Source organism: Melanaphis sacchari, unplaced genomic scaffold (genome assembly GCF_002803265.2).
Source record: "Melanaphis sacchari strain LSU unplaced genomic scaffold, SCAv2.0 Contig61_pilon_pilon, whole genome shotgun sequence".
Taxonomy (NCBI): Eukaryota; Metazoa; Arthropoda; class Insecta; order Hemiptera; family Aphididae; genus Melanaphis; species Melanaphis sacchari.
Genome location: NW_020271437.1, coordinates 510,371 through 532,648, shown reverse-complemented (window position 1 = coordinate 532,648; position 22,278 = coordinate 510,371). Strand labels below are relative to the sequence as shown.

The window sequence follows — 22,278 nt, the reverse complement described above, 5'->3', positions numbered from 1 at the left end:
AAAAAATTAAAACTTAACTACATTAACGCATAAAACATAATATTAGTTACCTACTTCTATGATAGATCTTTATTGCTTATTAAAAATATATGGATGTCGGTCACCTATTTGGCCATTATAAGTTAGAAGGACAAAATAATAAATATTCGAAGAACTATGTATTGTTATTCCATAATGTTATTGAAATGAAATTATAAAATAAAATTTGATTATTTTTTTTTTTTCACTTTGAAAGGGAACCGAAATTAAATTTGATTATTATTAGATGTATTACGTATCCATAGCTTAATCGTAAATAATATTACAGTATACATGCAGAAAAGATATTTTTTTTAAATATGTCAAAATGTATAATTATTATATATATATATATATATAAATGAATAAATCAAAAAAAAAAATTGTAAAGCCAATACACATTTAAATTCTGTACTATACACTTAGCATTACGTACTACGCACAATTTTAGTGAGTTGAAAATGTGTGCTAGATCACCATTTTATCTTAAAATTTAGTGTCTTAGTATATAATATTATTTTTTAGGATTTAAAATTTACCATCTTCTTAAGAGAATTCGAAATAAACCGTTGCCGTTGTAAGAAAGATCTATATAATTTGACTAAATATTATTAAATGAATGACATTATATACTTACATAGAAAAAATTTAATAAATCACTATAAAAATCAGACAAATTATGCATCAGATCCCAAATGGCTCCCGTCTATTGTTTGCTTATTTCCAAACAGCTCCCATCAAAAAAGATTTTACGAACAGGTAAATTCCCAAACAGCTACCGTCGAAAAAAATGTGCAGATATAATTGTATGATTATAAGCTCTACAATAATTATTAGACATATGCACGCCTGTCTGATCGAAAAAAAAACAAGAGCTTGTCGAAAAAATCATTTACGAGTTTTCATCAAATAAAATAGCACGCATAGACTATATAAAAATATTGTGTCTAACAAATTTATCCAATATAAGTTTTTTTTTAGTATTTTTATTTATACAAAAATTTTTCCATCATTTAAATTTTTTAACGTTAACAATTTAAAATTTCATATTATACTATAAGCTTTTTTTATATAATTTTAATAATTTACTTAGTGTACACCAAGACATTTTTAATCACACCTCTTTTGAGACAGTTCGAAGTCTATATTAAGTGGGAAAAAATTTGTATTGTAAAAAACTGATCATTAGACCTTTTTAGATGGGAGCCGTTTAGAAATTGACTTTTTGTAAAACAGAAGCCGAATGGACTACGACCAGATTATATTATGGGCTTAATAGTGTACTCCTATGTTGTCACTCGATTTCTCATTCCGATTTTATACAAGTATATATTATATACTAATTTACTTCAATTCCTTAGAACTTTTGACCTTCTTAGTATTTTCTAACATTATTATTATTTATTTTCTAACATTATTTGCTAAATTTCAATTTTTTTAGCTTTGTAGTTTTGATCTATGCATTAAAATTTTAGTCAGTAAATTTCTTTCTTTATATACATAGATAAAATTATAAATAATATAAATTTCTCTATGGATTAAATATTAATTTTCATTTAATCAGATTGTACAACTAAAATAAAGAAAATAGATATTTACTTTAGATTCTACGGACAACCTGTTTTAAAAGTGTTTAGTACTAAATAATATGCTGGTATTCAATATTTTATCGTCTATATATACCTGCATTTTATAACTCTTTGTGTGATTTTTACTTCTTACTAATAATATTGTAAACAATCAATCAAATATTTGAAGTATCAATAAAAATACCTTGGTAGTAATATATCACTATTTATCAATTGTCATCACATTTTTGATTCTTATTACCTCAACTCCTTAACCCTAAGGTAATCACAAAAAAAAACAATTTCAACATAATAATATTAATTGTTATTATCATTCATAAAAAGGTACCTCTATAAGTACTTGAATTATAAAACATAACAGTCATAAATACATTTGAAATTAATCAAGATAAATACATAAAAATTAGCACTTATTTTTTGACACTAATAACCTCAGGCAGAGAATATCCATATACCTTTTAAAAAAAATTTAAAAAAATTATTTTAACTTCTTACATTATTCCGATTCTCATATTTTTAGATAATTATCTAAATTTCCTATAGTTATTGAGCCTGTATCAAAGCCTGGAATTTATATTTTGCTCGTTACCCAATCTACATAATATACGATGTGTATAAAAATAATAGATAGGTATTGAAAATTAAACATATATTTAAATTATCTTTATATTTATTTATACTTGAGAGTTGAGATGATATTTATTTTGTTTCAGTTACAAACTTGTATGTGCACAATACAGCACTATCGTTATAATACTGATTATATTAAATGTAGTAATCAACACATCTTATAAAATCACGAAAGCCATAAATATTTTTTTTGGGCTTGTTAATAGTTGACCATAATTTATTTATTTATGTATGTGCATTTTAGTTTTTTCATTTGTTAAATTATATATAAATATCGTTATAAAAACATTGAAATAGACAGTAATAATCATTATAATTCACGTACATAATGTGCTTCGAACATGTGACCTTCCAACACAAAGCGTTCCAACAGGGTGACCCACATTTAAAAATCAAAATGTACATTTAAAAATTCAATATCAAGTACATTTTATTTGGACATTGAATGTATTTCTCAGGGTGGTCTTGTTCACATTGAATAAGTTGACAATGAATGTTGTGTAGGAAGTTAACTTGAATTGCCTCAAGACATAAAATACATTTTAAAAATGTCGTTCAATTTTTTTTTTTTTTTATATGATTTAAAATTAATATATAAGTAATATGTTTTGAGATATTAAAAGAAACAATAATGATTATTTATTATTTTCAAGTCTCTTTAATTGTATATTGTAAATATTATCTTAATAAAATTATTTTAGATTTCGTATTATAATACTTTGAAATTATTTTAATTTTAAAACTGAAAGTATTTACTGTATCTTCTTACAAAATTAATAAAAAAAAAAAAACATACCTAAATAATACTCAAAACTTACTACGATTTTTTAAATATTAATTCAATATTAGTTTAAATAAATTAGGTAACTAAGCTTGTTATCATAGCTCATACCAATGCCATAAAAATAAACAATCGAAAATCATAAATTGTATTTTGTTTTATGTATTATAGACGCAAAGGAATGAACGGTGAAGTCAGAACAAGCCGTGTTGATGACGATGACTTACTATTAAATAATGATTTGAGAAAAAAAAATAACGAGGGTCATACTATGTGCCGAAAAGAATCCTGTTATATTATGCAAGACGACCAATTGTGCCCACTTTTTACTGTATTAGAAATCATGATGATGGCAGCTGACCTGAAACTCGGATACACACTCTCCTACAAATCTAAACTTCTTGTAGTAAGTGATCAGACGAAAGTCTTCATTTTCTAAAAATGTGGTTGATACAAATGTATTTTTTTTTTTATTTATAATAACAAATAACAATGATGCAATATAATATAATTTTTATATCAAAATATAATTAATATAAGCACTTACTCCTAAAACGATATTTTTGGTGATAGTGCAAATTCTTTCCTATTTCCTTCGATAAACAGAAAAAAAATTTTAAAGTCAACATAAACATTTGATTAACTTAAAAAGTATATTTTATACTGTTCAATAATTCATTAATTAAAAATTTTATAATGTTATTCACTGCTAGATTACTTGGTTAAAATGTTAAAGCAAATTAAAAACGTAAATACCTTTAACCTTTATCAATTTTTAATTTATTGTTTCTCAACTGTTAAAACGTTTTATTTTATATTATATTTTTCTTATAGCGTAACTCAGTCAGAAAAAATGATAATTTAATTTATTTTTACAAGGTTTTATTTTTTAATTATAAATACAAAAATAAAGTTATAATAGCTAAAAAAGGAATAGTCCTATCATATTCATAATTAATATTTTCATTTACGGAAATTACATTATATTTATAAATTAAAACAAGTCTTCTTCATGAAAATTGTGATGATCGCAACCATACAAACTATTTCCACTCAATCCAGATAAACAGTATTGATTTTTCCGATTTTAGTTTCTAATAATAAAACGATTTTTCTGCAATTATTTATCTAAAAATGATTTCCGTCTTTTCCATTGTTAACTGGTTTTAAACCTGTTTTGATTTCATGATTAAAATTTTTATTTTTAAATTGTAAAAAAAAATATGCATTATATAAATAAAATATATATTATGTAAAATACATAAATATTCAATATTATAAATCGTAAAATAACATAATATTGTTGAAAAAAATGTAGTTAATTTGTTTTAAGAGGATGTCAGTAATTTAAAAGTAAAATTATCTGTTAAGGAAATTTTAGAGAATAATATTTTTGAAGGTATATAACATATATATTATATGTATATATAAGTCGATTAAATACTGTCTCAAACAAGTAACAACTTGATATCCACTAGTTAAACCCTCGAAAATGTTATTCTTTTTACTTTTTATGATAGGATTTGCTATAGATTTTACTCTAAAATTACTCAAAAATTCTAAAAATCATTCTACGTAAATGCATTTTATCTATATTGTATGTGAGTCCGAGAGAAATAACTAATATAATATAGCTCTAGCACCTTTTTAATTGATAGCTGAAACTGCAATGAGTACTTAAAATATATTAATAAATGTATTAACCATATACTAATTATGATAAACATTGATCGCTTATTTTTAGTTTAAAACATTATCCATCTACTACATTTATAGTGCTAATTTTTTCTTGGTTATTAACAATTATTAATAGAAAAATTCGTTGCCTATGTCAGAATTTTAACTTTGATAAATAATTGATACACATTTAACATTAAAATGATACTTACTCATACTATAAGTATTAATAATTTTACATATGTTCAAAGCTTAACTATATTAGTTTAAAGTTTTAACTTATCATCAATATTATTAATATATTTATTTTATCTATATTTCTTTGTTATCTACAAGGTCAGATACAGCTGGTTAGAACTACCTTGATAAAAAATGAAAAAAGCATAAAAATATTTATTTGACCTAGTTTTAAGTTTGATCTGAATGGTTAATACGTATTTATTTTCATTTATTACACGCGTAATTTTGCTAAAATTTTCTTTTATAACACTGTTAAAACTTACCTAAGTAAAATTTAGAAATTTATTAGTTTTATTGTTAAGATTAATTATAACTTTGTTTAAAATTTTTAAACAATAATTATATTTATCGAGATTTAATATTTCAATATAAAATATAATTTAAATGTTTATTTTAAAACTTTAAAGACAAATTTAATATAATAGTATTTATTTATTTTTTCTGTTTTTCAGTAGATTCAATAATGACTTCACATTCTCAATATTTCTTATACTTATAAATAACCCCTAAGATGCGTTTATACATTATATTATACTAAATGTATTCCGTTAAATATTATAGTATAAGATTTATATAGTTTATTACATGGTTTCGTATTTTACGAGTATTTTACACATAATCTATATTAAAACTTATTTTATCTTATTTTTTAATAATTATAGGGGCTGTACATTAGGGTATAAAAGATGATCTTGTATTAACATCGATTAGATACTCATTATTTCAAAATTATTATTTATTTATTAATAATTAATTTATCCCGTTTTAGATACATATTTTAATCTTAGTATTCTATTTTTGTTTGAAGTATTTTCGTAATTTTATTTTACTATTAATATCACAACTGAATCTATATTTTTTACGAAGTAAAAACTAACATAATTACATTATGTCATTTTAAAAACAAATTATATTAACTATTAAATAGGTATTGTTGACTCATCTATTCAATGATACGCTTATATTTCTTCCACTGCATAATTATTCAAATATTAGTTAATAATAATAATAGTAGTTATCTATATAAATATATAGTATCTCAGTACTAACTAACAAAATATGTTTAAAAATACTTTTGTTTAAGTCATTATTCTGTTAAAAAACTTCCTTTATTTGTCTTTCCGAACATTTTTACAAGCAATTTGTATAAAAGTATAGTCTTTATGATGACCTGTTCAAACCGCAGTGTAATTCAATCGTCTTCAAGGCTATGTAGGTTTAATTTATCATACAATTATTTATTACATGTCATCCTTCGAATAATTATAAAAGAAGAACTCAAGCTATTGGTATTATTTAAATGACTTTTAGCTATATTGTTCTCAATTTAGAACCATGAGTTTTTCTTTTCACGTCAGTCACCAAATATGTTTAAATCACGAAAAACAAATACACCTACGACACACCTATTATACCTTACCCATCGAACCTATTACATTTTTATTCAATTTCCTCTGTATGCACACGTATAAATACTTACCTAACTAAAATACACTAGTGTGTATATGTATGTATACTTTAGTAATATTATAATCACGTATTTAAACTTGCATTGTTCTCCTTGTTTTTGATTAGATCGAGGACATTCTAGACAGCATCGGACTCTCCGGCAGTCTTCATACCAGGTGCGGTAGATTATCCGGCGGACAGAAGAAACGCTTATCCATTGCTCTTGAACTTATTGATAATCCACCTATCATGTTCCTCGATGAACCTACTACGTAAGCTCTTCACATTTGATGTTTTACTTTATACCATACTGCAATTATACAATAACCTATGTATGGTGTGTGTGTGTGTGTGTGTGTGTGTGTGTGTGTGCCTACCGCTCATACAAATCATAAGATAATAAATTGTACAACCCAGTTTGTTTATCTTAGCACACAGATGAGGTACCATTAAAAAAGAGGTCCAAAAACTATATTATATTGAAAAAAATATAGTTTTTGTGCCAATATTTTTAATCGTAATTATTGTAAAATGCCAATATGAATTGGATGGCTTATACAATAAATTAATAATTATTAAAGCACGTATCGTGGTTAAAACAAAAGTATACTAAATAGAAGTGCCTTAATAATATTATAACAGTAAGTCAATTGATTTATTGGATCTTTAACACCGCTTTTATTTTATTTTAGCACTATTTATTTTATTTTTTTGTTTCTTTTTCGGTTATTAATATTTTATTGTATTATATTTAATATGTGATTATTTTCAATGATTACTGGTGTAACAATTCTTAGAATTATTGAAAAATAACTATTCAATATTACTTGATCAATACTTTTCTTCACTCTCATTTCCTAAAAATACCTTTCAATTTTAATTTCATATTTTTTTTAACTGAAATTTGTAAACAGTATACCTATAATGCCTCAAATGCTACGGTTTATTAATGATTAAAATGCTTATTAATTATTTCTCTACAAAAACAATAATTAGTGGTTGGAGTTTAGGTACCTACTTACTGAATTACTAAATGTTAAACTGTTAGTACATTAATGTATAATAACTCGAAAATCAAAAAACGATTTCGCAGCGGTTAAAATGCTCATAATTCCATGAAAAACGCAATAAGTATATTAGTATATTACATCCAATATTATAACCTGTGCACCAAATTATTTAATATTAATAGATAGTTACATAAGAATATACTCGTATTTTTAAGTTACTATAAAAAGTAGGTTTATACGTTATTAATAGCTGACAGTGTGATTTATGAATTTTCTACACTAACGTGTTTATAATGTTTGTATGAACAATAAATAAGCATTTAATGAATCAATACCTAGTGATCTAATGGTCCCTTAAACATTATTTAGTGATCTGTTTACTTGGTTCTTCTGATTTTTTAATTAACTATTAAATTAATCAGATATTTGACATAAATCACTAGTATGTTAAGAATTTAAAAAGGTATTTGACCTTACCTATGCTTGGAACAAAATAATAATTTTTAGATACCTTTTAATAAACTTATTTAAATCTATACAAGAAAAATTACAAAAAATACCGGTATGTGTCGTTCTACATTTAAAATATATTTGGTTTTAAAAATATTGTAATATTTTGTTAAATATTCAAACTTAAATATTTATCTTTATACTCATATCTAAATACTTTTCGCTCATTTCATCTATAATTACTAGCTACAATGTAGGTAAATGTCAGTTAAATGTTAACAGCCGAACGAATAACACATATGTTTATCTCTTCCGAGCAGGGGTGTACTGGATATCGAGAGGTCAGAGGGTTAATCAATTGGACCTATTATTATCACATTTTAATTAATAAATATTTTTAGTTAATAGTGCTCAATTCATTTTTATTCGTTTGATAATAAATGGTGTATTACTATTATATTTAAATAATACATCTTATACTTAAATGTGTATAATTTTTATAATTTGACACTATCAAGGCCCCGGGAGGTGATTGCCGCTTTGCCTCCTTGGCCAGTCCGCCCCTGCTCCAGAGTGCGCTTTTTCAGTTTATTTTTTGATTTATATTTAATTTTAATATTTTGTACTTGGTATCACATTCATTACACTATCGCTACTTTCCACTCCACTACTATGGCTAATAACACTATTTGCTATTTTTGTGATTCACAATTCGCTGACCTCGATGTTTCTATCAAGTATAATGGATGTGCTTTGTTAGTTCATCCGAAATGTTCCGAACTATAAATAATGTTCCACTGAGCTAAAACGTCTGGGATTGAAAAGTAAATTACTCAATTCTTCTGTACCTACTGGCTGTAATCAAGATCTTAAATAGTTACCAGTACTCAAATCTTTCTTAAATAAACTGATCATCAAAGTTGATAATTTGAAATCGAACTTTAGTAATGATCAAAATTTCTCTAATGATTTCATTGTCAATGAAACTAACGAGTGCAATAAACAAGCAATTAACGTTATTTTCTATAATGTTCAGGAAACCAACACTAATCAGTCTAATAAGAGGTTATTTGATGATATAAATCAGGTAAACAGTACGATTGCGTACTGACATAAGTGGTTGACATAAGTAATACGCCTATACTTTTAAAGATCATTCGTCTTGATCTTTATTAATCCGTAAACAAAATCTCATTAAAGCTATTTTGTATCTAAATCTATCGTGTTCGATATTATTTAGAACAAAAAAAAAAAATACACATTAATCCACCGTCTCCAATATCTATGTATACAAATAAAACTCCTTACTAGAGAAACTATATGAAGAAATAGAGGGAAGAGCTAGTATAATGCGTACAAGCAATGATGAAATCGGAATAATTATCAAATTTATTAAAATTGTTAATCTGGCTATTTTAACTAACACCTATAATATTAATCAACATTTTTTAATCTTCGTGTAATTTTGTATCAAAATGTTAAATCTCTTAGAATTAGGCTTGAATTTTTTTGTATCCGCGCTATTAATTAACATTGTGACTTAATATTTTTGTCTGAAACTTGGTAACAATAACATAAATGATGTTAAGCTTAATCTTGTAGACCATATTAAATTTAGTAGGTAGAATATCTAATTTACGTGTTAGAAGTATTAAAATTTTATTGGCTTACTAGAAAAAATTTAAACTATAAATTATTAAATTTTAACTATCTTAGGATATTCAACAAGTATTTGTTTTACTCTCTTATAATAATGATAATATACTTCTAGGTAACCTACGTATTTTCCACTTCATTCCCACATTGATTTATGTAATAAAAATTGTGAATTGTTAAAAAACTTTTAGTAAACTATGAGCTACTTAATAAAAAATATTCTAATTTTAAGTAAGTTTAATATAAATGAATCCTATGTCACTGATGATACTTTTTTCAGGAATTCATCATCTACTTTTTTTTTTTAATTGTTATATTGATTAGTGATTACTTCGTTTTAAAACAAGTTATTAATGTTACCAATAGTCACAACGGTATTTTAGATTTAATATTTACTGTTAATTCTATACATGCTTCGAAGTTTTTACTAATACCTCTTCTAGATCTATATCATCCACCTTTAGAATCTTGTTAAAATACCTGACCTTTCTTTTGATTTCTCCTAAAATCTTAAACATTCGACATAAAAAATAATTTATTACTCCTTTACATAAAAGTGGAAGTAAAAATGATATTAATAACTATCAAAATATAACCAATATCTAAACTATCTATTATACCTAAATTATTTGAAGCTATTATTTCAAAAAAACTATCTATAGTTTATTGTTAAATTATATTAATCCCACACAACATATGCAAAAAAAAATGTGTCATTATTATTTTTATATGTACCTTGGTTGATATAATTTTTATTGTATTATTTTATTTTCTAAAAGGCTATTGCCCGTTTATCATACAATAAATAAATAATAGGTATAAACCATTCCATTATTATTATTTTCAGTGGTTTGGATAGTACAAGTTCACATCAGTGCGTGTCGATCTTGAAAGGTTTGGCCAAAGGTGGCAGGACAGTAGTTTGCACGATACACCAACCCAGCGCCAGCACGTACGAAATGTTCGATCACGTCTACATTATGGCCGAGGGATACTGCGTATACCAAGGCTCTAGTCAAAACACCATACCTTATTTGCAAACAATCGGCCTTAACTGTCCGCAATACCATAACCCAGCTGATTTCAGTGAGTACTGGAACAATATTTTAATAAATTTATAATGTGTTTACCATCACACTACCATATATTAGTCGTCTGTTTTCCATCACACCATATTTTAATCGTCGTGTTGTCGGAGTCACTACTAACTATAAACGCAACTTCTAATTGGAGTCAGTGAGATCTCTTCAGTGGTCTGATAGGTTATTATCGTGTACCGTGGTTGACAAAACTGTTTTGATTATGTGAATATAGTATTTTAAAATAATTGTTTTAAAGTATCAGGTACGGATCTAGAGAACTGAATGATGATCTAAAATAGAAAAAAATTTTTGAAACGTATATCAATATGATACCACAGATATTTTTCTCTTACATTTTTTATCAAATATGACCTCATATTATACAGTTTCTCTTCTTTTTTTAAAACAATTTATTTATAAGCGATTTAAATTTTAAATTTAAGATAAATGTATAAATGCCATTCAATATTAAAAAAAAGAGTAAATGTGTTTGTCCTTATTGGATCCGTCTCTCTTGAGTACCTAACGCAAAAATAATAATATTATAATATAATCAAAAATAAAGACGAGATTTTTGAAGTTATTTCGCACAGTGCAGCTTAATGGTTTGCGAACTTTAAAGCGATAGTTACATATCGCTTATGACATTTTCTTTGTTGAAATTGATATAGAATACACTAATATTATTAAGTATTGCTGTTATATAGAGGTACGTATAACATGTGTATATTTATTTGTTTATTTATACAAATTTTTCTTGGAAAAAGATTGAGTCAAATTCAGATTCAAATTTCCTGATGACCTTAAACAATTTTAAATTAAATTAAATTTTTTTATCTCAACTACCTAACTTTTAATTATATTCGACGAGTAATAGATAAGTAGTATAGTACAAATTATAATTAACAATAATGTTTTACGAGTGAGCAAAAATATTCTCTTGATTTTATGAAACTATAAAATATTACATTACTAATATTTTAATTTAAAATCCTGAAATAAAAACTAATATTTAATTTTTTTTTTTTTTAATAGTGTACATAATAAATAGTAATTAATGTTATACATGGGCGTCCCTAAAGTGAGGGGCAAGACGGGGCACTTGCCCCCCCTACAATTTTAAATTTGTATCTTATTTATAATAATTTAATGTTATACTGACGAAACATAATAATGTTCTATAAGCAAAATGTATAATAATAATACCTAATTATAATAATGACAAAACATGATAATTTATTATAAATAAAATGTATAAAAAAATATCTTTATTTATTTTTTAAATTAATTTTGCCCCCCCCCCCCCCCAGAAAAATGTCTGGGGACGCCCATGATGTTATAAAATATAAATGCACCATAAAATAATAATTTAAATTTGTATCGTCCGTTTATTAATCTGTAAGATATTTCTTTTCAATAATTTAACTGCATAATGTGATATTGTCTTGATTTATTTCACCTGCATGTCCATCCTATCACATGAAACATAATAAATTAATTTAGTATAGAAATACTTAAGTTCCTACAATATAATAAACAGTACCTATTAAACACTAATACATTAACGTAGTAGCGTGTAAAATATGGATTCTGGGTAATTAATCGTCTATACTTACTTTTTCGACTACTTAAAACTTACCAACCCTATATTTACTAAAATGCAATATGTTCTTTTTTCTCATTTTATAAATTTTCTATTTACTATTGAATATCTACTAATACGTTTTCAAAAAAAATGTTATTATAGTTATGGAAGTAGTGACAGGTGAATATGGAAATTTCACTTCTCAACTAAAAACGGCAGCTATTGATAATTCATGGCGGACACCACCTCAAATCACCGATTCACGTAATAAAATTAATTTTTTTTAATGGATTATGTCTTTTACCTATACAATACATTATACATATTGTATTTTTATACACATGTTATGTATTTATGGTATTCCAATTTTTGTAAAATAAAATGTCTTTTTTAGTAACATATTTATAAAAGTAATAATATTTAATGGTTATTAAATTGCTTTTAAAATTTCCAGGTACATTATTAAAAAGAAAAACTAAAAATTCTGGTCCGACAACATTGGTCTTGGTTAATCAGCCTTCCGAATTCAATAAATTATTAGTTCTGATACACAGAAGTTTAATGCAGGTCTACAGAGATTGGGTTAGTTAAATTTATTTTTATCTATATTTTTAGTTGTATAATTCGCTATGTAGGTACAGATATTTTCTATATGCTAAATAATCTTTTATTTTTTTTGTTTAGTTAAAATGTATTGGAAACCAATAAAATAGCAAATAACTATTGTAAAGAACTCTCATTGGCATACTCTTAAAGTAGTAATTAATAATATTTAAAGTAAATAATTGTATATAGATATACCTATATTGTGTACCATGATGTAACTATAATATTAAAGTTAGCAATTATTATTTTTTACAATTTGAATATTATATAATATGAAATACAAAATTTACATATTGAATTGTAGTAATTATTTTAATTTTCTACAAATAGTTTCACAGATAAATTTTTAAAACTATATCAAAATACCTACCCGAAACCCGAGACTTTTCTTGTTCAATACAAACAAGCGAAATAATTACTAATTAGAATCAATGTTTTCCTTTCTTTATATACATTACTAATTAGGTATTAAATACACCAAATGAGTGGCTTGGCGTGACGCGTTGACTGCTACCAGTCGCAGAATGCGATTGTGAGTAAATGACGTCTACAGCTACTAGCTCCCGGATGGGTGACCACCCGGGTTCATAGTGGTTAAAAACCTTGCCACACATACACGTGTTTGCTGTCAACCTTAACAACCGTAAAAAAAATCTACCGTTACCAACCTTACCCCTACAACAACTAATGGCCCTAGTCGCCGGGCTTTAAGTTCAATAAAAAAAAAAACCAAATTATGTTATTTATAATAAAATAAAAGCAAACATAATATTTCCACTTTTCAAAATATTATCATAGCATCACAATTTAATTATTTTGTTCTAGACGGTAACTCATGTAAAAATATGTATGCACTTTCTCGTTGGAATATTACTAGGACTCTTGTTTGAAAACGCTGGCATTGATGGTGGCAAAACTATCAACAATATTGGATTCTGTATTGTAACGCTCGTATACTTAAGCTACACGTCCATTATGCCAGCTATTTTAAAATGTATGTATAAATTAAAAAAGCCTACTAGTTGTATTATACAATCTCACATAAATAAGCATTTAAAATTAACTAAATTTTATTTATTTTTTCAGTCCCATCCGAACTACACATTCTGAGAAAAGAATTATTTAACAACTGGTATAAGCTATCAACCTATTTTATAGCGTTTCTCGTCACAAATATGCCGTTACAGGTAAGTCAAGAAATTATTAAAACAATTTTTACGGATATTTTTGTTTATTAATACTTATTTTTTTGCAGATGGTGTTTTGTTTTATTTACACATCAATTTCTTACTACTTGTCGGCACAAATGATGACATGGACCAGATTCTTGATGTTCTTATTTGTTTGTCAGCTAATGACTCTAATATCTGAAGGTATTGGTCTTATTCTTGGGACTGCTATGAATCCAGTTGTAAGTCAATATAAAATTCTGTACAAATTCTGTCCATTTTTTACTCATACCAATATATGTTTTAGAACGGAGTCTTCATTGGTTCAATCATCACTTGTCTATGTATTCTCTTTGCTGGTTTCTTAGTACTTTTCAACCACATGCCTATTACCCTATATTATGTATCTTACATCAGTTATATGAGGTATGCACTAGAAGGCCTGGTCGTTTCTATTTACGGTTATGGTCGTGAACCTCTAATCTGCTTAAATGAAGAAGGTTACTGTCATTACCGCTTTCCAGAAACAACATTCAAAGAAATTGGTATGACTGATGGAAAATATTGGACAGACATAACAGTGATGGTTGGATTTTTGTTTTTCATTGTGATAATTAGTTTTTTGACTTTAAGAAAAAGTTTGAAATGTCGTTAAGCCTATCAATCTGTGATTATAATCTTAAAAATGTGTGTTGAATTTGTTACTTTACCTTAGTGAACAATTCACCCATTAAACTGTAATTTAATTGATACCATCTAATTAATTTAGTGTAAATACTTTTTTACTTAAGATTTATGATTACTGGTATATTTATAATAAATTTAAATGGTAGGTACTTTTGCTATTTACAGTTATAGAATATTGTTCAATATATTTGTATTCTTTTTATTTATGTAAATTGTAAGTATTGTATTTAATTTTTATAAAATTGATATTAGATAATGTTTATTAATAATCGCCTATTTATGTAAAATATTCTTAGTTTAAGTATTGTAACTATATTGTTTCTATTCTTGTGAATTAGTACTTAATGTGGTAGGTTGATCATAAAAATAAAACTATTTTTAAATGTTTTTAATTTGTATTTATTATTTATAGTTTAGGAATAATCATACTCATATATACAACAACTAATAAACAAATTCTCTTAAGACTGTCAAAATAAAAAATTTAAGAACTCTTTATATTTTAACTTTTTAAACAGTTTAAAACTATCAAATTATCTAAATTAAAATGCCAATTATGTTTGAAAGTTATTACTATAAAATATATAGTTTATATTTTATAGAATAAGACACCAAAGGGAAACATTATACTATACATTTTTAGTCTATGTAAAACCACATATATTAATGCTAATAAGCTTATTTAAAATAGATAAATATAATAGTATCATTGTGTAGGTACATGAATCCTGTTGTGTAAGTTAAACATTGAAACATGTCTATAAAACGTGAAAGAAATGCCTATATACCAATTTTAATTACTTAATGAAATACTGTTATGATAGAAAAATTTAAGATAAAATAAAAGTTTTAGGTAAGTCCTAAGAATAATTTTTTTAAACTATATCTTGTTATATGTATATTTTGATAATATTATTATTCATAATTTAAATGTTTAAATATGTATACATTTTTAATTAAAATGCATAATATAAAACAAAATTATACATATCATTATGCATTTTAAATATTTTTTTATAGATATAAGAACAACTTGTTCCTGATGTGAAATCTTTTAAAACATTTTCAACAATTTTCATCCAGCAAATAATGTATCATCTATATTCATATAAAATAAACTAAAAAAAATTCAAATTTTCAAATTTTATAAATAGCCTAAAAAGAGTTAAAATGTTTCAAAATTTGATCAAGTATTGAAAACAATAATATGAACATCAATTATATTTCATATATATTTATAGGTATTTTATTTATTATATTATTGCCATAAGTGAACATTGAGGTAAAGCATAGTACCAGAAATTGAAATTTTAGATCAAATATTATTACTGTGTTTTAATTATTCTTCAAATTTAAATAAGTTAGTAAAATAATGAAAATTTTACAAAACAGCCAATTTACACTTAATATCTCCTCCATGCCATTTGACGACTAAAGTTGTACTTTGACACTTAACTAAAAAATAAATATTATCAATGTATAATGGACCACATTTTTATTACCTACTAATTTGCATAATTTACCTAGGTAAACCTAAATTAACTAGACTATACATGTACATAATACAATTACACAAATAAATATAAAAGCATAAATACCAACAATATACCTAACAAATATTAGGTACTTAGAAGTTCACTGCCTAGTTTAATTAATAATTAACTATGAAATACTAATGTATTTTGAGCTGAGATTTTAAATCGCATTTTTTTTCTGAAATTATCATTATATAATATTTAAAAATAATTTTAAAGAGACCTAGACTTTACTTGATTAATTTATTCAATTCTGAACTTTCTGTTAATAATGTATATTCTATTTTATATGACTTGTACTCAATTAAGTTCCAAGATATTAAAACTATTCTTAAGTATAAATGTATAATACTAGGAACATCAATTAAGTATAATAAGGTAAGGTATGATTGTATTTAATTAATTCTAGGTATAAGAAAAACTGAAAATCTATAGATAAATCTATTTTTTATTCACAGATTGTAATTTTCTTAAATCAATGAAAAAAAAAAAAGAGAAGCTAAATCTATTGTGTGTAAATACTTAAGCTTTATATTATAATCTTACACTATCCGTCCATGGTCTAACATAATATGTTGTAAATATTATTTATAGTTCTATAATTCTATTATTATTATTATTTTATTTATTTATTTTAAATTGCTGTATTATAAAAAACTCTCCATAGACGTACGCAAACTTTGATCACAGGGTGTATCTATACAGCTTATAAAAATATGTGCTCTTCAAAAATATAAATTATCGCACCAAAGCCTTTAAAATATTTATGATAACCATTTTTATTATTAGTGTTTCTTATTAGAAAATATTAAGTTTTACAATACCTACATTTTTTATGTTGAGAAATAAAAACATTATTCCAAAGATATTTTTAAAGTTATACCTAACTCTTAAGGTTAGAACTTCATGAATTTTATCACATAATTAATTTGTAAACATCGATCATACCATCATGTCTATATTTGTTTGTTTTTTATTCTTCTAAAAAGTTTTTTAAGACTGATCACATGCCATCTAATAAATTACAGTCACAACTCGTTAGGTAGATAATAAGTACTGGTTAACTGGAAATGTGATAAAACCTAGTTTTTTTATAGAAATCGCACTTAAGGAACTATAGAGTTTAGCACAAGTTGTACTTTTAAAAAAAGAACCAAAGCGTAATCATTATTCAATTATTGTTTCATGTTTGTTAATTATTGGTTATTTAACGTTAACTAATTAATATTATTATTTATCAATGTACAGAACTGTGGCAGTGCAGTAGGTAGGTACATAAACGACAAATATGAAAAATGGAATATATTAATATTCCATGTCTTAAAATAGATACCTACATCTAGTGCGGGGATTTTCCAGTTGTTATCTTAACTGATTGTGAAGCCGTTTTCCATCGTTTTGTTCTGCCCTTCTGCAGTCCACAAGCGAAGTGCTTAAATTTTTTAGCTTCCATAATATGATGTTTTTGTTATAAACTTTGTCGTTCGCTGCTAATATTAGGACAGTAATTATTAGTTACTCTTATACTGTTTGATTTGGTCGAACAATTTTCCGTTTTGCGTGTGAGTATTATAATGGGAGAAAAGCTTCTGTACACGAATATGGAAAACAACAGCAAAGACCTCCCAGTTACTAATCTGTCGACGACCATCTGCCGGGAATTCGAAAAAATCAACATTTTACCGGCGACAGTCAACTTTGTGGATGGATACGAAAATCCAGTCGCGTGGAGAAAGAGGTACAAGGTGTGCGGTGATCAGTCAAAGGATGTACTGTTCGATAACCTGGACATGAAGGCCATCACCCAGGATCAATATGGCATGCAACATGACACGTACCCTGAATTCATCAAATGGAAACTGTGAGTACTTGTCGATAATTATATATAAAAAACTTTATTAATATTTGATGTGTGGCAAAACAGATAAAATTTTTATTTTAAACAATTAAAATAAAGTGACCAATATTACTTAGTCTCTAACCAACATAAAACAATAGAATAATAATTCAAGATTTTCAAGCAAGAAATTTGATAGTATCGATATTTATCAGTCTAAAGTCAAATGTTCAAGTAGTTACATAATATGCGATATAACAGTGAAATATACCAATTCATATCAGACTTGAACCTTGATACAAATAGGTAAGTAATCTATTTAGTAAATACTAAATATCAAATTTCTTTTCTTGAAAATCTTGGTCATCTAGTACTCTATTAGGAATCTAGGTAAAAGAAACCAAAGATAAAAAGAAGCCACAGGAAAAAAAAAATTTTACTTATTAATTGTTAATAATTTAACAAAATAATTGTTATACAATACCATTATTAATACAATTACATATTTTATTACATATTTTGTTATTAAAGAAAAAAATATCAAAGAAAAATCTTTACTTTTAAGAAATTTGCTGACTGTACAAAAAAAATTGTCAAATTTGCTGAATAATTAATATTTGAAGAGGTGTATCTTAATACTAAAATAATTTAATACAATTTTGTAATTTAATTAAAACAATGTAAATTATATTTGAATTAATATATTTGCTTAATACAATGAACTAAGCCATAGGTTTTAATACTTAATATTATTAATTTCTATGATCAACATATAATTAAATTTGTTACTTAACATCAAAATAACAATTTTTTTTCACTATAGGTAAAGGAAGTATATTTAATATAATAGAATTTTAATTGTTTTAAAATAATTCATAGTAAATTTCATAGCAAGTTTTTTTTTCTGTGTACTTATCAGTTTTATCACCTATTACATCCATTATATGAGAAATTAACGGGGAAATTAATAACAAAATGTTTAATATTTAATTAAATAAAAATACTTCATTACCATTATTTTATTAATTATTACCTATAATATTAAAGTTACAATTTGTCCTTTTTTTTTCTATTGCCCTCTATTAGGTATATGCTTACCTAGTATTTACTATTAACTACTCTAATAATTTCACACTTAAATTAAAATATTAATCAATTTATACCTATAAGCAACTTTGGTCTCTTCTCAATAAGTGTTTTAAAAAAAACTAGACTGCTAACTAAATCCAAATGATTGTCTAAATAAACTATAACCTAAAAACTTGAATAATCAATATGAATTTTATATTTCTTCTTTAATTAAAACTTTTTTTTTAAATTTATACTTTATTTTAAATATTACAATCTATACAAGTGTAGAATAAGCAATGACTATTAGAGAATAATAAAAACTTAGGATGAATAATTCCTAACGTGGATAACATGGTAGGAAGTCTCACATTAGACATCTAGTGGCTTTATATTTACATTTACAATTTTTAAATCCCAACATAAATTCCGCTTGAGTCGTCTGACAAGTTCCGGGTAATGCTAGTAATACTTAATTAAAATTATGATTTTGATTTTAAACTAACCAAACAAAAAATTATTTTATATACCTTGTTTTATATATACCTACCTACTATACATTTTTATTAATAGATTCATAAAATATTAACCGATTTCATTCTATATTTTGATTACTTTAATCACGTGAACCACTCAAATGTGACAATATCTTTATCATTAATCTATTGATTATCAAAATCAAATAATTTCCATCACAATGTTGGTATTTGGAAAAGAAATCGTCAGTAAAAAAAAATATGATTAAAAAGACCACTTTTCTTATTTTAGCTCTTTAACAAAAACATAAATATTATTTTAAATCTGTAAGATTTTATATAAAATTATTGATTTAATGTTGCTATAAAATGAATTGCTATCCTCATTTAAGGAAACATAATAAAATGATAATAAAGTATTAGGTATTGTATTTATTGTGATTTATATAATATTAAATTTTATAAGCCAAATGATAATAGTTTTCTGGCACTAAAACTACATTAAAAATTAAATTAACTCTATTATAATTATTAATTTGAATTTATTTTTCAGATTTGGTTATAACATAGTTATATGTTATGAATATATTGCTGAAGGAAAGTCAAATAAAGCTTTGGATATTATTGGTGAAATCGAGATTATTTTATCATCTATTGGAAAAAACGATCAATTTTTAAAATCTATTAAGATTGCTCTCAATCACATAACATTTTCAATGAAAGGTTATTTGTTCAAATTGTGTTCAATTAAAAATATGGTTTGTAAATTATGATATGTAGCAAAATTCTTAATTTTGCGCTGTTATAAATTGTAATAACTAGGTATAAAACAATACTTTGTTATTCAATGTTCTTACTTTTGCAATTTTGTATATTCATTAAAACAATATTTGTTTGATTTTTAATCTATGAATAAATAACTATATTTTTGCTTTTAACACTACCTACTATCCTAATTATTATTTTTACATTATTTATTATATTTAATATTTCATTGTTGTTTTTTAGGTATTGGAGCATTTTATAATGCCAAATAATATGAACAATGCAAATAAAGCTGGATTATTTGGTGTTCAAACATTATTCTTTTATGAGTATGGCTTGCCTTGTGCACAAATAGCAAAAGATAGCGCACTTAAAGCAGTATCATTAAATGAAACTGAAGCTGAGTGGTATTTTTTAATGGCCAGAGTATTAACACATTGGCAAAGAACATGTGGTAATTATTTTGAATGTTCTGAACAAGAAATTAAAGCATCTGAAATGGCAGTTAAACTTGGTAACAAGGATCACCATAAATTACATTTAATTCATATATATTATAGGATGAGTAAAAATATGAATAAAAATAAAAATGCCAAAAATCAACTTCTAGAAGAAGCATTAAAATTACTTATGTTAGTTTTAAAAAATATATTTGATAATTATTTTCTTTCTAACTATTTGAATTAATATTTAAACTATTGTTTTCAGTGAAGTAATAGACAGCACAAAAGATTTTCTTTTGCTAAAAAATTGTTTACTTAGCTTGTCAAAAATAGCTCAAAATAAAGAGTATAACAATGATATTACTATAATTTTAGAACAACTTATTGATGCATTAAAAGATAGTGATAATGGTTATGTTCATGGTGCAATTGGAAACTACTATTTGTTTAATAAAAAGGTATCTTACTATGTAATATGACAAACACTACAAATGTATCACTAATAACAAACAAAATTGGTTTTTATAAATTTGCTTCTAACCATATATAAAGTAAATATAAATATATTCTAAAAATAATAATATATTGTTTTTACGCTTTAGGATTATCTAAAGGCCAATTTTCATCTTAAGAAAGCTTATGATGTTAAAAGCTTTGGTTGTTCTATTGATTACATTTATACATTCTTTAAAATAAATGCAGAAACCGCACCAGTAGAACAAATGTTGGTGGACTTATTAAAAACATTTCCTCATCCTGTGCATCAAGAAAAGCTTCTGAGTCAAATTGTATCATATCTTATTCTAACCAAGAATGATCTCATACAAGCACTTAAATACATTCCAATGTTATTGAACATAAAAAATGTGACTTGTATTTACAGTCTTCTGGTAAATAAAAAAAACTAATTTATTTAACTGTTCATTGTACTAAAAATATTATTTTAACATTTTTTTATAGACACATAGAGCCAAATTTAATAACTATACTAAAGAAGTTAATTTGTTAGATGTTTTGTCTAAAGAACTATCTTTAGCTTTAAGAAATACAACATTGTCAACAGATGATCAAAAAAAAGTTACAGAAGTTATGAATATTCTAGAGCCATATAAATTATATGTATCAAATTTGATGAAAAATAAAGGACATATTTTTGAAAACAAAGTTGCTAATGATTCTAAAGTTAAAACAACACGATATAATAATGAAACTGAGCGTAAGGAATCATGGACCCATAACAATTATAAACAGACTGTAAATTCTGTGAAGAATAAGGAAGAAGGTAATTGGAGGACTTTAAAACCAGATTCTACTCTAAAAACTACAGTTTTTATGCGTAATAATCACACTCAGATGAAAAAACCATGGTATGGAAATCAAGATAACCTTTAATATGAACTAATAAAAAAAAAAATTATAATTTTAAATTTGAACCTTGTTAATTGAAGGTATTTTTCATTTGTTAAAATAAATTATTCTTTACTAAAATTGTTTTAATAAATATATTGGTAGAATTAACAAAAAT

General features: G+C 24.8%; 2 protein-coding genes across 4 annotated transcripts in view; both read left to right on the top strand.

Moving 5' to 3' along the window:
• The window catches only part of LOC112600151 (ATP-binding cassette sub-family G member 1-like), a 39,966-nt gene extending 25,197 nt beyond the window's left edge, over positions 1 to 14,769 (top strand). For 2 of the 3 annotated variants that reach the window (XM_025347322.1, XM_025347323.1), the window contains exons 4-12: positions 3,190 to 3,424; positions 6,511 to 6,656; positions 10,348 to 10,586; positions 12,330 to 12,431; positions 12,622 to 12,749; positions 13,599 to 13,767; positions 13,860 to 13,960; positions 14,029 to 14,184; positions 14,250 to 14,597. In XM_025347322.1, the coding sequence (XP_025203107.1) occupies positions 3,190 to 3,424; positions 6,511 to 6,656; positions 10,348 to 10,586; positions 12,330 to 12,431; positions 12,622 to 12,749; positions 13,599 to 13,767; positions 13,860 to 13,960; positions 14,029 to 14,184; positions 14,250 to 14,597 (1,624 nt within the window). Of the gene's footprint in view, positions 1 to 3,189; positions 3,425 to 6,510; positions 6,657 to 10,347; positions 10,587 to 12,329; positions 12,432 to 12,621; positions 12,750 to 13,598; positions 13,768 to 13,859; positions 13,961 to 14,028; positions 14,185 to 14,249 lie in introns of all 3 variants that reach the window. The other variant, XM_025347324.1, reaches the window with a different exon arrangement.
• A 2,764-nt stretch (positions 14,770 to 17,533) lies between these two features.
• LOC112600180 lies at positions 17,534 to 22,196 on the top strand. The gene is made up of 6 exons (XM_025347349.1): positions 17,534 to 18,025; positions 20,099 to 20,303; positions 20,554 to 20,942; positions 21,019 to 21,211; positions 21,356 to 21,643; positions 21,714 to 22,196. Exons 1-6 carry the CDS (start codon positions 17,739 to 17,741, stop codon positions 22,143 to 22,145), a joined length of 1,794 nt encoding a protein of 597 aa, XP_025203134.1. The 5' UTR covers positions 17,534 to 17,738; the 3' UTR covers positions 22,146 to 22,196.
• Positions 22,197 to 22,278: the final 82 nt, after the last annotated feature.

Excerpts from the sequence above, each read along its gene's own strand:
- LOC112600180 (XM_025347349.1), top strand. The coding sequence starts at position 17,739 with ATGGGAGAAAAGCTTCTGTACACGAATATGGAAAACAACAGCAAAGAC. Across the intron at positions 21,212-21,355 it reads ACTATTTGTTTAATAAAAAG|GATTATCTAAAGGCCAATTT; the intron begins GTATCTTACTAT and ends TTTACGCTTTAG. Across the intron at positions 21,644-21,713 it reads CTTGTATTTACAGTCTTCTG|ACACATAGAGCCAAATTTAA; the intron begins GTAAATAAAAAA and ends ATTTTTTTATAG.